The sequence below is a fragment of the Chanodichthys erythropterus genome, chromosome 19 (assembly GCF_024489055.1).
Source record: "Chanodichthys erythropterus isolate Z2021 chromosome 19, ASM2448905v1, whole genome shotgun sequence".
NCBI classification, from domain to species: Eukaryota; Metazoa; Chordata; class Actinopteri; order Cypriniformes; family Xenocyprididae; genus Chanodichthys; species Chanodichthys erythropterus.
Window position 1 is genome coordinate 32937842 of NC_090239.1, and position 16243 is coordinate 32954084.

At 32.6% G+C, this 16243-nt stretch overlaps 1 protein-coding gene across 1 annotated transcript; it reads right to left on the reverse strand.

Annotated features, from left to right (window-relative positions):
* Positions 1-19: 19 nt before the first annotated feature.
* pelo (pelota mRNA surveillance and ribosome rescue factor) lies at positions 20-16053 on the reverse strand. Its single transcript, XM_067370108.1, has 13 exons — positions 15850-16053; positions 14112-14204; positions 13854-14004; positions 13518-13608; positions 12828-12991; positions 11921-11981; positions 11673-11834; positions 3473-3519; positions 3303-3376; positions 2346-2417; positions 2178-2252; positions 2025-2056; positions 20-1939 (listed from the first exon to the last, which is right to left on the reverse strand). The coding sequence occupies exons 1-13, from the start codon at positions 15888-15890 to the stop codon at positions 1845-1847; spliced, it is 1158 nt and encodes a 385-aa protein (XP_067226209.1). The 5' UTR covers positions 15891-16053; the 3' UTR covers positions 20-1844.
* Positions 16054-16243: the final 190 nt, after the last annotated feature.

A 16243-nucleotide genomic window follows, 5' to 3' on the forward strand; every position in this document is an offset into this window, starting at 1 on the left:
GAAAAAAAAAACTTTTTTTTTTTTACATTTTATCTGAATTATTGTAATTTCATCTTGATAAATTCAATATGATTTATTATATAAATGAACATTATGAAAACTGGTAAAATTCAAAAGCTAAAACAGTGAAATTCCTAATATTAACTCCAAATTATGTTTTTCCTATTGAAACAATAAGACTTTGTGTTGTCACAGATCGGTGACAGGTCATTTATTTTGCAACCACACTAGCAAACAACATAGTTAAGATTCATGTTTGGATTTATTACAGTTCATCACCGAGAAGGTTTGATTGCAGATTTAGCCAAAGCAATCAACACAAGCGGCTCATGAAGGAACACAGACTGTCTGTATTACACTTTCATTTGAGCAGAATATCACAACGGAACTCCAACCTACGTTTTTCCACAGTGTAGAGAAAGCGTGCAAGCATGGTTGCCAGGTTGCAACAATTAGGTAAAACACAGGGCAGAAATCTATCTAAAGGAATGGATTTTAGGGATTTAAACAACATTTGGCAACCCCAATCTTAAAAGCTTGTAGAGGCTTGCTAAAAACCTTATATGAGATTTTTTTTGGTGAAGAAAATAGGGAGAGGTTTTGGTAAAGTTTAACTTTTTAAAACTACATTTTAGTCTTGTCTTTATTCGTCAACAATTGAAACAAAATTCATTTTTGTCATAGATTTGTTAATTAAATGAACACTACGACCAATTAATTAGTGCAAAAAATGTCAAACCGTATATGAAAGCCAAGCATATGGTTAGAAAAACCGGACTGCTTGCATACAGTAAGCTCATACTGCTATGCTAATGATGAAATTTATATCATGCACACTCTACACATATCAGGGTTGCCAAGTATGTGGTTTTACCACAGAATTGAGCTTTTTAACTGTTGCCATGGGTTGATTTTTTTTTTCCAGCGTGGCAAAGGTTTGACAGTGCTCTAATTGCATTTTACTAAAATGCTTGCATTGAAATATTTGATCCATTTTACATTCTACAAATGATATAGATGAGTTTTGTGAAGGAGGGGCACTAGTAGGGAACCTGTGAGCTCCTTGAAAACAGACTGTTTATAATTACTTTTATATATTTAAGTACGCAAGAGGCAAATTTTGAGAAATATTTGGAATAGGGTCATTGGGCTAGTTTTGTTATCCAGAATTGGCAACCCTGAAACATACCCTAACGTATTCATTAAAAACTAAGTGTACTTTGGGTTTTAGTGGCATTGTTGTTAGCCTGTTACACAGCAAAACGCAGTCAGTGTGATGTGTGTATTGCGATCAGAGGTATTGCCAAGACGGTGATGTGTAAGATATGAGTCGTCGTCAATGAAGAAAGTAGCTACATTAAATCTAAGCTACATATTGACTGGAAACTGCAACTGTGTTGCTAGGTAAGTTGCATTTGCATTTTGCAAGACTAAAATTTGTGTAATATTGTAAATGGATTAAACAACATTGTGTTTATGCTTTACTGAGTTTGACTATTTGGGTATGTTTGGGTATGTTTGACGTTAACTGTGACGCTGACAAAGAAATGGTCTATTAAGCAAACCACTTTCTGAATGCACTCCAATCACTGTTGAAAATTCAATAAAAAAATGAAACGAATGGGTGTTATTGTGAGTAGTGTACACAGAAAAGTTGAACATTCAGTAAGATTATTTTGTAATTGCTTAAATCACAAATAATCAAAATTATCCACATTTTTGTGATGCTTCAACTGCTTTCAAATCCTTTATTAAGGCCATTATTGAATTCTTATTCCATTTAGTCCTAAATGTGAAGCATTTTCGACCTTTCATACTAGATCCTTTTGCACAAGACCATAATGTTAGTCTTCATCAGAGCTACTGTCCTCCTCAGCTTCAGACACGTCAGCGATGGGGAACCTCAGGATGGCCGCCACTCCACTCAGCTGATTCAACTCTACAGAGACAAATCACACCATTTCAGTCACATGATGATCCAAAAAAATTCTCTCTGAAACAAAGACATTGCAAAAGAAACTTACGTTCTCCAGATACATGCAGGCTTGAGAAGATTCTTAAAGGAAAGAAGAAAAAGTCAACATTATTGGTGCCTGCCGAGAGCAAAAGATTTTCCATAAAGCAGACAACACTATAAATATATGACTTTACTGGATTGAAAAGTCATGTATAAATACCTGACAGTTCCTCCATTTTCCTTTACACCGTCTACAAGCCGAACATACCGGCCGCGGGTGGCTATGTCTTGATGTCTATCATAAAGAAGAAAAAAAGTAAGTACATACATATACATTCATTTTTATATATATATAGTCAAAAAAGGCATTTATTTCTTTCAAAAGTACCTAAATAGTTTGTCACTGATCATCAGGACATCGATGGCTAAAGCTTCACTCGCTCTTTCCACATGAGCCAATCTGTCCAGAACAAAAGATTAATAGATGCAAAGACTGTTAAATGATCATGTATCAATAATACGTTACAAGTCCTGAAACCAGAGGTGTAAAGAGTACCTGAAAACCATACTTGAGTAAAAGTACTGATACCTTACATCGAAAATGACTCCACTGCAAGTTACAAGTAACCAATTCCAATACGACTTGAGTAAAAGTCTTAAAGTATTTGATTTTAACTACTTAAGTATTTAACTGATGCTGAACGTAGGCTTAGAGATGCACTAGTCCTCAAAACCTGAGAGAAATGCCAGTGAAATTAAGAAACAATTGATTTGCAAGATGAGAAATGCAAGTTTATTTTCTAAAATCAAAATAAAACTGAACACATCAATGTTGCAATAAATCAAGGTCAACAACAACCTTTTAAAATGTTTACAAACTCTCAAGTTAATCTCAGGTTAATCTCAGGTGCACAAAAAGGCCATAAACCAGTATCCTTCAAAAAGTCTTGTCAATATAGCGGATAAATAAAATAATGTTAAGTAAAATTAAATTGTCAAAGTCTACTGTGTGTGGTGGTTTGAGCCTCATCACCAGCTGCAGTCAATTCCTCATCTAATAAATCAAACACCTGCGATCAGAAACTACCTGCTAAAGCACTCACATTCACGTAAAGCAAAAAAAAGTTAGCTGCCATGAAAAATTGAATTTGTAATTGCATCATTAATCACAAATGTAGTGGAGTAAAAAGTACATTTACTTGTTTGATCTTCAGTACAACTACAAAGTAGCCAAAAAGATACTTAAGTACAGTAATTAATTACATTTACTCAAGTACTTTACACCTCTGCCTGAAGTGTAATATTGAAAGAAATGACACATTTAAATGGTAGGGAGTTTGATCACCCATAGAAAGCTCGATCAGGCTCCTGTTGAAGCATCTTGTAAAAGTCTTCCAAAGCCTTGACCTCTCCAGCTGCCTAAAACAAAACAAAAAACTCAGTAATCAAGAATACACTGTGCTTGCAGAATACAACAAGCTATGTGTGCAAATGTACAAATCCAAATTTAGTCACCTTAGTGTCAGACAATCGAGCCGTGACTGCTGGATCACACAGCACTTCTGTAGATGTAAAATCTCATATTTATAATGTCACTTTAAAAACTAAAAGTTTCTAAAAGTTGACTAAAACTTTACAAACAGCTATATTACACACTACATTAAAGATAATAAAAAGAAAATTCTCCTTCTCCGTATACACATTTTTGTACAATCAAATGCCCTTTTGAATCATGCTCGGTCTCCACAAACAACCAAAGCACTCTCATATACTATATACATGACAAACTACATTTAAGATTAAATATCTATGCATAAAAATAGTTTTTAACACATTTATAAGGCCACTGAGAGTGTGATTTTTGTTTATATGTGGTTTTAATTATTCTTAAATTTCCTATAAATTTTGAATAATTTAGTATGATTGTTCGTACACATCACGCACAACATTTATGCGTACATACGGTTAGTAATGAAACCAATTTCACCACATTCAACAATGAATTTCAGAATTCAGTATGCAGAATCCACAGCTTTGTGGAATACTGCAGAGCCCGAATGTGTTATTTGCTCACTTGGTGTCTGTCAAATAGCTGACCGTTTTAATAATATTAATATTTCTAAATCCAACATTTATAAACTTGTGAGTCAAAACACTCATTACACCGAAGTGCATCATCATTACGATGTGCATAAGCAGTTTTATGTCACTGAACTGGAGCATGCTTTACATAAGATGATGGATATTTTGTGTAACAAATGATTAAAATAATTTAGCTTATTTATTTGGTTTAATATCTGCATTTAGTACCATTCATAATAAATGTCTGATTGGAGACGGACCAATATCGCTGGTTGGGCTATGGTTTGTGGTGCTATGGAGGAAATTTATGTTGAACAATACCCTAAGGCAGTTTGATTTGAAACTTTGAATTTATGCTTTTTTTTAAACTTACTAACTAAAAACAAAAATGAAACAAAATATAGTGCAATCAGATTAAATTGTGTGTTGTTCACCAATCACCAAAACCAACATGTCAAGCAGATGCTTATTTATCTTAGCATTGTTTAATTAACTGTACAGCCATGGCCAAAAGTATTAGCAATGACATAAATTTTGTGTTTTGCTGCTTCAGTTGTTTCGGTGTTGATTCACATGGTTTCTAGATAATTTTGCAGAGGGATCTCATGCTTTTAATAATTGCAAAAAGCTTCATTGGCAAAACAAAACAAAACAAAAACTTCACATTTTTTTTGGCACTGCCACAAAATGACCAGTTAACATCATTTTACTAATCATATCATCAGCACCTGAGAAAATGTAGTAAAAAGTAGTAGTCAGGTGAAATCATTGCATTGAAATTTTGGATCCATTGCCAGGCAACTTCCCAGATCTAAATCCTATAGAGAACCTGTGGTCAATCCTCAAAAGTTGAGTGGACAAGCAGAAGCCCACAAATTGTGATTAACCCCGAGCACTAATAAAGGCAAAAATGGACTGCCATCGATCAGGAGCCCAGTAGCTGATCCCTTGTGGAAAAAAAGTGCACTTAATTGTATTGAAAGTGTACTTTGTGTGTACTTAGTATACTTTTTAAAAAGTGCACTTGCAGATAATACAATATAATTAAAATTAAAGGCCACTTAAGTGTACTTAAATAGAATATACTTTAATGGCAATATTTATTATCATGCTTAAGTGCACTTTTTAAAAATGCACTTTGTAATAATGTCAAATTAAGTTGTACTTAAATAAAGTACACTTTAATGACAATATTTATTATCATGCTTAAGTTCACTTTTTAAAAATGCACTTTGTAATAATGTCAAATTAAGTTTTACTTAAAGAAAGTACACTTTAATGACAATATTTATTAACATGCTTAAGTTCACTTTTTAAAAATGCACTTTGTAATAATGTCAAATTAAGTTTTACTTAAAGAAAGTACACTTTAATGACAATATTTATTATCATGCTTAAGTTCACTTTTTAAAAATGCACTTTGTAATAATGTCAAATTAAGTTTTACTTAAAGAAAGTACACTTTAATGACAATATTTATTAATATGCTCGAGTGCACTTTTTAAAAATGCCCTTTGTAATAATGTCAAATTAAGCTGTACTTAAAGAAAGTACACTTAAATTACAATATTTACTAACACACTTGAGTGCACTTTTTAAAAATACACTTTGTAATAATGACTTATTAATTGTACTTACAGAAAGTAAACTTTAATGACAATGTTTAATAACACACTTGAGTGCACTTTTTAAAAATGCACTTTGTAATAATGACTTATTAAGTTGTACTTAAAGAAAGTACACTTAAATGACAATATTTATTAACACTTTTTTAAAATTGCACTTTGTAATAATGACTTATTAAGTTGTACTTGAAGAAAGTACACTTTCATGACAATATTTCTAAACATGCCTAAGAGCACTTTTTAAAAATGCACTTAATTTTTACCTAATTATGACTTTATAGTGTTTTAAATAAGTAAACTTATTCTGATGTATTGACTTATATATTAAAGCACATCATATAAAATAAAATAATTTATTTTAATTTCAACTTAAGTGTGTTGTCCAAGATGACATTTGTTAATGTATTTTAAATGTGCTTAGTCTTTGATAAATACTGTGTGCATTAATACACTTGAAATTTATTTTTCTGAATTTCAAAACACTTGCTTATACAGTGTATAATCCTTTACAACTTATTGTTGAAATTTTTATCACCAGCTCCTGCTCTAAACTCGACTAGTGTCAGTTTTCTACATAATATTTGACATAAAAATTTTTTATTTTTATTTTTATTTATTTTTTTTTACGGAGCGCTGTATTTGTGATACTTAATGCAACAGTGCTGTACTTTACATATCTGTATAATACTTATAATATCATTGCTGTTCTAAGTTGATTAAACCTATTTAATTGCAAGCAAAAGTTTAACAGATCTAAAAAATAATTTGAATTCATATTCAGTAAAAATACATTTAATTTTAATCAGACTAAACTATAAAATTATTTAATTTCAGTTAGGTGAATGAGTCACGTTCTGTAAACTTACAGTCTAACTACAACAATGAATTAGAAAAACTTAAACTTGAACAAATTTAATCATGCGTATGCGCCAAAATACTTCGTCATGACGGCGCATTACTTCACCAGAGTTTGAAAAATGCACCTTCAGCCATCTTTCTGTGATCGCGATGCAACTTTGCTGATCAAAGAAGAAAACAAAGGAGCGCACGTTTGGATGACTACAAATGAGACATTATGTATTACAAATAAAGAAGCAAGTAAGTATCTTGATATATGCTCTCTTTATCTTTATTTTTTCACCGGAACATAGCAGTTATTATGAGTGTAAATTATTTAGTTTAATCGCAATATGGAGGTGAATTAATCATGTTTCCTGTAATTTATTTATGATTGCATTATAATAATTTCTTATACAATATGAACGTGGTCGCGTGTGTGGGCGTGTTTAAAGAACACTGAACTCTGACTTTTTAAATCATTTTAAATGACTAAGTTAAATTTGCAGAACTAAATTCAAAGATCTGATCTTGTAACATTTAAAGACAATCATATACATTTAATCGCTATTATAACCACCAGTAATGCTTATAATCTATTTTTCTTTTTGCATTTGAAAAGTTAGTTGTTCAATTACTGTTTGTGTTTGTAATATGTAATATTTTTGTGCTTATCTGTTGTTTTATATATTCATTTTGTAGGATCAGTACAGATTTGTTATTGGAGATACAGTGCAAGCTGTGTGGAATCAAAGACCTGTATTGATGAGGTGATGTTCCATGTTTTTCCATTAATTAAGCTAAAACACTGCCATCAACTGTCCTTATAGCTTTTAAATGCTTTGAATCTTTTCTGTTTGCAAGTAATAAATTCTCACCTGTGCACTTACAAATCCCCATCTAATCATTATATATTTATATTTATATAGAATGATATTATTATATAATTATTTTCAAAGCAAAACCCCTCAATTTGCTTGGGCCTTGGGTTATTTATCTATATTTGTGTAATTGATAAAGTTATGTTTAATTCCTTGTAAAGTATAAAAATGTTTATAAAAATGTTCTCTATTTTGAAAGGCCAGTGTCAGTGAAGATGGTGTGGTCACTGGAATCCTGGTGTTTGTGGGAAATGTGAAGGAGCTTCTCCCAGGATTCTACTAGTGTTGTCCTGATGACTGAGGTTATTCATCTTGGGTGATGCAGTTGCGGTCAAAAGTTTACTTACACCTTGCAGAATAAACTGCTTCATCAGGGAAGTACTAAATAAAGAAACAAATACAATGCTAATTTGTATGATTTGTTTGTTTTATAATAAAGTTATGATTAAGAATTAGAAACTTTAGAATTACATAATCATATTTCTACTCTAAATTGTTTTTTGAAATATAAACATTTAAATTGTAGCTGTCATAAATTATGTATTCAATCATTAAATACATAAATTAATTATAAAAATAAAATATTTAAAATAAAATTATAATGAATATGTAACGTGGTGCATATAATTAGCAGAACGCTCCTCTCTATAGCTGACTAATGAGTTTATGCTGAATATGATTTTTCTGAAGTAAATGTGATGTTACATGACATTGTTTACAAGCTGTTTTATTGACGTCTTTCCACGCGTTGAAACACTGATTGAGCGATTAAATGTGACATGTTATGGATCAGTTGTACAGTATCTTGTAACATACCTTCAGATGTTCATTCATATTTATTTCACACTGTAACTGGTATTAAAGTGGAGGAAATTATCAGTACACAGTAAACATCTTGGCCACAGGCTTCAATCACTATCAGCAACTCTTTGCCTTTAGGGAATACCAAATGGGTTTTTATTATTTTCAAACCTACAAAGGTGTATATAAACTTTGGAATTCTGTATATATATCTATATCTATTGATTTCATTCGATTGAACCAATTATAATAATGGACTGACTCTTACTTCTTTTTTGTTTTTTTTTTCCTCCAGGTATTTATTTTTTTTACTTTCTTGCCTCTTTGGAACATGTTCATTAATGCATACTGTGTAGAGGTGGTTCGCAGCTTCATGGAGATTTAAGGTTTTCTGCCGATGAAGAGCTTCTGGGACATTGACACTTTTTCATACAACTTAAAAAAAGGTGGTGACAGACAATTTTGGTTTTCTTGTTTTTGTGTCTTTGGAATTCATTGTTTTTTTGTTTGTTTTGTTTTTTCTTTTCAAAATTACATTCACTGTAATGCTGGAGTAAGATTTTAGAAGAAACCTTTTTGTCCTGTTTAATGTTTGTGCTAGTAAGGGTTGCAGAGCTTATAAGTAACAAGGTTTACAAAAGGTAACACTTTACAAAAGGTCTTGCTTGTTAACATCAATTAATATATTAGATAACATTATCTAACTATGTGCATTGACTTTTTTTTACAGTATTTATCAATATTTGTTAACATTAGGCAATAATTTTTTTTTCTCAAGTTAATAAAATGTATAGTTATTGTTCCTGTTAGTTTACAGTGCATTATCTATTAACATATGCAACTTTTGATTTTAATAATGCATACGTAATATTAACTAGGATTTATAAATGCTTAAAGTATTTTTCATTCATAGTTCATGTTAACTAAAGTAGTTAACTAATAGAAAATTATTGTAGTGTTACCCAAAGTTTTGAATCTTTTCTTTACATTTTGTTTGTATTAATTCATGGGTGTTATCTTATTTATCATCTTATACAGAATGATTTTATCTGAAAATGTAAAAATGCAGAAAGATTGTGATGGTAGGTTTAGGTACCTTTGTATGTGATGGAGAAAATTATAGTGCATATAAGCCTCACTGTCCTCCAGACTCTTTCTAAATAAGAGTTAAAGTGTTGTAATTGTTTGTGATTGTGTATAGTGTTTCTTGGTTTTTCTTGTGCATCAACAAAAAGGTTTTTGTGCATTTTTTTTAGAGATTATTTTGTCAGTAAATGTAGAGGGTTTCAATTTGCATTTGTGTTGATTGTAATATTTTGAAATATACTAAATTGTAACTTCATTATTATATGTACAAAAAATGTAATTGCAAATGTATTAAATTATATAATACTGTACATGTAAATTACATTAAAGTATATTTAAGTTCGCATTAATTGCTTGTCAGTACATTCGGAAGTATACTTTTACCATATTTTGAAGTACATAAAAAATTGTATTAAAGTCCTACTTAAGTGCTTTAAAAAAATCACTCAGAAATTCAACTTATTGCATTTAATATGAACTTAATCTGTGATATATTTGAAATTAATTACAAATAGAATGCACTTAAGCGATGAAAACATTACATTTAATTCACACTTAAGTGTATTGATAACTGATATTAAAATATATTTTAGTTCACATTAATTGCTTGTTAGTACATTGGGCAGTGCACTTTAACTATATTTTAAAGGTACTAGAAGCAATTACGAAGGTTGTCATAAAGTTGTATTAAAGTACCACTTAAGTTGTTCAAAAAAATCACTCTTAAGTTCAACTTATTGCATTTAATATGAACTTAATATGTGATATATTTGAAATTAAGTACAGATATAATGCACTTAAGCGATGAAAACATTACATTTAATTCACACTTAAGTGTGTTCTTTTAAAGTATATTATTTTTGCAATAAGTACACTTTATAAAAGTATACTAAAGTGCACTTTTTTTCCACAAGGGATATCCAGCATGCCGGAGCGAATTGTAGAGGTTATGAAGAAAAAGGGTCAACATTGTAAATACTGACTCTTTGCATATATTGAATGGTGTTATACATTATGCAAAATTCACTTTTACATTACCTTAGATACTTCCGAGTGAGCCATACACAGTTCACCATGTTTATTTCCTTGTTGCAGCATTTAACAGCAACATTCAAGTAAGAAATTGATTCTACTGAAGTTGTTCAGTCAAGAGCAGTGAGTGATTAGCTGTTTTTCTTTTTTATCGTTTGATTCCCATTAGCAGCAGGTATTGTACATTCGGCTGCTGCTACTAATAAACAGATTTAATATACACATGCCATTTCTTTCCCAGTTTGGCTTATGTGAACTTTGTGTGTATTTGATGGTTTAAGCACGATAAGACACGAAAAAACGCAATTTATTTGCAGCTTTCTGTGCGCACGCTTCGGATGTGTATGCTCAGAAAACCACATATCAAAAGTTTAAACTGATATGGCTTTAAAAAGCAGGCAAATAATAACCTTTGACGAAGAACTGCAATTCAGATGATAATTAGAAACAAACATTTTATTTGTTGTTGCCAAAGTATCTAAGGCATAAGATGTAAAGGCTCGGCAGAGTGGGGAGCAGCATCTTATTTACATTTAAATACACACACGAAAACAATGTTTTTGCTTCCACCTAAAGAGGGGCAATTACAACATGGTATAATAAATTATCTGTTGGGTAAATTGAGCAGAAACTTCAGACACATTCTGGCGACACCTGTGACTTATAGATCATAAAATGAAATCAATATATCATAAAGTGAAATGCTTATTGTTTTCCAGTATACCCTAGAAACATGTGAAAAAATAAAAATACAAATACTGAAGAAGCAAATTTTGCAAGAAACAAAATTTGTCACTGCAGAAACTTTTGCCCATGACTGTATTAATGTTTTACACACTTGCTTTGCATGTTGTGTAATCAGCTTTTGTGCTGCCCCTCACACAGTTGTTTCTGTCAAATAAAAGCTAATGTTTTCTGTCAGTGCATGTGCAATACTGCAAATTTAATGCTAATGCATCTGTAAAGATGATCAGGCTTTCAATGTGTTTCTTTATGCCAGGGGTTTCCACTCATGCTCCTGGAGGAGCATAAACCTTGGCAAGCCTTCTAGTCAATCATTAAAATGTAGGCCCGGTTTCACAGAAAGGGCTTAGATTAAGCCAGGATTAGGCCTTAGTTCAATTAGGACATTTAAGTAGTTTTTACAAATGTGTCTTAGAGAGAGGAAAAAAAAAAACATTATTGGTGTGCATCTTGAGACAAAACAATGTCACTGACATACAGTATTTCAAGACATGCCAGTGCTAGTTACTTTCATTTAAAACATGCATTATAGTCTGGGAACAGTTTAAGCCTTATCTGTGAAACCAGGTGTTAAGGTTTTGCACATCCCTACTTTAAAAGATGAAGAGATGATTGAGGAACTCTGACCTTTGAGAGAATACTTGTGTCCAGATGAGGAGTGAACCACCATGAATTTGGATCTGTTCTCCAGAAGAATTTTGCAGTCTTGTCTCACTGCCTCTTTAAAAAGGTATGAGATGAACTGATCTTTCACAAAGCCTGGACTGGCCACCAGAATACACTTCACCACTGAGAAACACATACAAATTATACATATGAAAAAAAAGACAGTATTTATTTGTCCATTATATCTAATTAAAAAAAATAAAAAATACCATCAAAATTGAAGTGTCTCAGAATGCCCTGCATGACAGCCTCATAAAATCGGTCCAATGCCTGAAATAGAACACATAAGTGTCACTGTATAAAATGTGTATCATATTTTTAAATATACATGCAGTAACAATATTTGTATCCATAATATTCCTAATAGAAAACAAGCAGACATGGCCTGCTCATACTATTACTGGGCAGTGTTTGTGAATTTCTATATGCATAGAACCTACTACCTGTGTACAAAATGTATAGTAGAACACAGAGCACAATGCAACCAGAATTAATATCAGCAGTGACAACATCTCGTTCTTGTTCTTAGATTAAAGTTACATTTAAAATTCATGGATTAAATGGATAAAATAATGGATTTAAAAACAAAAATAAAAATCACATTTCTGGGATTTTCAGAAGAGGAAGTCGTCATAATTCGGTAAACTTGTAAATGTGAAACTATAGCTAATATGCAAATGTTTACGTTGTTAATAAATGTGGTAACGCTTCATCAGAGGGCCTGCTGAGATAATCCCAACATTATAGTTGCATATCTTTAACGAGGGCCTCTCATTGGTTCACTCAGAGCAGGAATGGTGACCAAATCTTTTTATTATATTCATTAATGGGACACAAGGGGGGGTGGGCAAGCCATATTTCCTGTCTCTTTATTCCTTTTTTTCCACATTCCATTTCATGAGCCATTTACATTCAAACTGAAATCCCTTGGTAAAGTTAGAATTATAGTTCACATTATTCTACTATCAAATTAATGGAAAAATTGGATTTGGGTGACAACAACCTTTAGCTACCCAACATAAACATCTCGTGGTATCAGACATTTTCATATGTTTAATATAATGATAAACACAAAAACATTGTCAGATTTATTGTTGCAAAGTTTTATCGGTTCACCTTGTCATGTTGAGCACAGCTGCCTTTCCTCTTGCGGGGAATGGTGACCTCAACCTTCGCCCTGAGTAAGGTCATGGCTGGAGTTACGAGAACCAGATTGGCCAGGCCTTCCTGCATCACGACAGCAGCTACATCTGCTTTTTGAGCGGGATCACATGCCTGCTCTATAAATCAGGATGGAAAAAACAACGACCTGGTGATGAGCAGAGATGGGCATAAATATATGAAAATGTATTTAAAATAGAAATACAAAATACTGTGAAAAAAAATGTATTTAAATACGAATACAGTATTTTGAAAATACACAAAATACATGTGAAATTGGCCATTCAGTGAAGTATCACTATTTGGCTAAAATCTATTTGGACCTATTCTGAATGCAAATTTCTATCTTCTGTGCACCATTTCTATACTCATTCCATTGATCACTAACCATTCATGATTAGGTGGAAAATAGAGTAACAAGATACCGGATTAAAGGTATGTATTAAGTGAATGCAAATAGGCAAGACAAATAAAATAATAATAATAATAATAATAATAATAATTTTTCAGCCTGATAGACATGATCACCATCCATTTTTACAAAATAGTTTTATATTTCAAACATTACATAGTATGTAAAATTGTTATTATCTAGAAAAGCTCATTTTAATCCGAAAATACACCAAAAACACACCAACACATTACCAATTCTGTCCAGCACCACACTGTCCCAGACTTTTTTGGCGAGAGTGAACTTCCTGTTGAGCTCCAGCTCAATGGTATGATAGGCACCCATCTATATATGACACAAAACAAGAAATATGACTTTTATTCGAGATTTCACATTTAGACTAAAATAATATATGGAATATCCCCTGAGGGTCAATGCCAATTATAAATGTTTTTCTCATTAATATTCAAATGTATGAAGTATAAATTATATTTTAGGTGTAAATTTAGCATTATAGTAAAAAAAAAAAAAAAAAAACATTTAAAAAATATATTTTAGAAAGTACTAAACCATTAAAAATGCACACTGACCTTCACATACTGGTTCTCCTGGATATTTGTTCCTTTGACTCTGAGCTGACAGGCCTGGGAATCAAAGTCTATCGTCTCCACACATAAAGTCAGTGTGGTGCGCACACGTGAACTGCCCACACTGCCCGTGGAGGACTCCGTCTGCACTTTCCTGGTTATGACATCAGATTATTTTCATCATTAAACATATGGGCAAAATCTCTGATATTAAGCATGATAAACCAAAACTGGAAAAAGACAGGGGGGGGTGAGGCAGACCTGATGGTTGAGGCTCTGAGGCTGTCGCCCACCTGCAGCAGGTTGTAGGTGTGCCACATATCCTCTGCTTCATCCGGTATTAGTGTCACCTGACTAAAAGAAGGAAAACAATATAAATTGTTGGTAACAAAAATCATCATGTTTGTGTTGTCATATACCCTGCCCACGAGGCAGAAAAGGTATCATAAATGTTACCATACCATACCATACCAACTTTATTTATTAAGCACTTTACAACAACCAAGGTTGACCAAAGTGCTGTACAGAAAAAATAAAACATAAATAAGTAATAACCAAACAATAAAAGCATTTAAATAACAGAATAAATCAATTAAATACATAAAATCGACAACTTACTAGGTATCAAAAGCCAAAGAAAACAGATGGGTTTTGAGAAGGGTTTTAAAAACAGATAAAGAGGTTGCCTGCCTAACATACAAAGGCAGAGCATTCCATAATTTAGGGGCACACACAGCAAAAGCACGGTCCCCTCTGAGCTTACGCTTTGTTTTCGGCACAGTCAGAAGCAGCTGTTCGTCTGATCTGAGAGAGCGAGCAGGTTTATACGGGCGAAGAAGCTCAGCGAGGTATGGCGGTGCAAGACCATTTAGTGATTTAAAAGCAAATAGCAGAATTTTAAAATGAATCCTAAATTGAATGGGCAACCAATGTAGAGAAGCCAAAATAGGAGAAATGTGCTCATATTTACGTGTGCCCGTTAAAAGACGTGCTGCTGCATTTTGTATCATCTGGAGACGAGTGATGGAGGACCCCACATAAAGAGAATTACAGTAGTCCGGCAGTGTGGTTACAAAGGCATGGACTACAGTTTCAAAATGTTGTCTTGACAAGATTGGCTTTATTTTGGCAAGCTGCTTCAAATGAAAGAAGCTTGATTTGACAACAGCTGTGATCTGACTGTTAAATTTAAGCTCAGGGTCCACTTTAACTCCTAGATTTGTGACACTAAATTTAATATAAGAAAATGTTGTTTAATAACCCTTAAATAATGATGATAAATAACAATATTTCAGGTTGATTTCTTTGTTTGCTTAAAATTTAATGCAATTATAACTACTATGGCTATTTCATGGTGAGAGTCAGACTAAAATACAGTAATATATATATATATATATATATATATATACACATACATACATACATATATGACCTCAATTCAACTCATTTGTTTACAAATGAGTCAACCCAAAAACCCTGGCCCTGGATTATCAGTTATTTGAGGTTCAAGCGTAAAGTGCTAGAAAGTGGAACCCCTATTTTATTTGTAGCGTTTAACTATTATTATTTATTATTATTATTATTATTTTATTATTATTACATTATCATTATTCTCTAATAGCCTAAAACACGCAGCTCCACCCTACTGCTATCTATATATGCGCAGAGGACTCGCCCCATACGGTCAATATGGTGCGCTACAGCAAAGAAAAACACATTTGGGGCTTGGCAATATTGTGTGTGAAACATGCCAAGTTTGTCAACAAAGCACTGGGTTAACAAACACTGACAGCATTTCGGGATATATCAGGCGCGTTCCGAGTCAGTTCGACAAACAAAACTGCATTATGTTTTTATTTATACCAAGTAAGTACCCAGGTTTTGTCACATGATCCCATTACAGCATGTTGGTGCTGCCACAGCACTCCACTCGGAAAGCACACATGATGTCCAAAAGTGCTGTACAGATATACACAGTCATGTGTTCTCAAACACTCACCCGGCATTATCCTTCTCGATGTCTTTATGAACCAGCTTCATGGTCAAAAAGGTTAGCTATTCAAAAACAAAATACATATTTGATTGTGAGTGTCCTACTCCATTTAATCGTCGATTTTGGTACCGTTTCCGCATCCGAGTTGGCACATTCTGCCACTTTACAATGAATCAGACGATTCGAACTGTCGCTTTCTGATCGCGTCATTGGCTAATAGATTGCGTCATTAGGTCATTTCTATCTTTGGACACTTCCGCAGGTTGAAAGAACGCATCAATTTTATATTTCAAATTTTAAACAGTACATTTTATGGATAATTAGCAATCGGTGTATATAAGTATATAAACCGCCCAACCTGAGAAAGGTCTTTACGTCGCAGTCTTGACGAGGGTTAAGA

What these genes read in the sequence shown, in the direction of transcription:
- pelo (XM_067370108.1), bottom strand. Translation starts at nt 15,890, where the DNA reads ATGAAGCTGGTTCATAAAGACATCGAGAAGGATAATGCCGG. An exon ending in CTCAGAGCCTCAACCATCAG is followed by an intron (nt 14,005 to 14,111) that starts GTCTGCCTCACC and finishes TGTCATAACCAG; the next exon opens with GAAAGTGCAGACGGAGTCCT. An exon ending in CCTGCATGTATCTGGAGAAC is followed by an intron (nt 1,940 to 2,024) that starts GTAAGTTTCTTT and finishes TTGTCTCTGTAG; the next exon opens with AGTTGAATCAGCTGAGTGGA.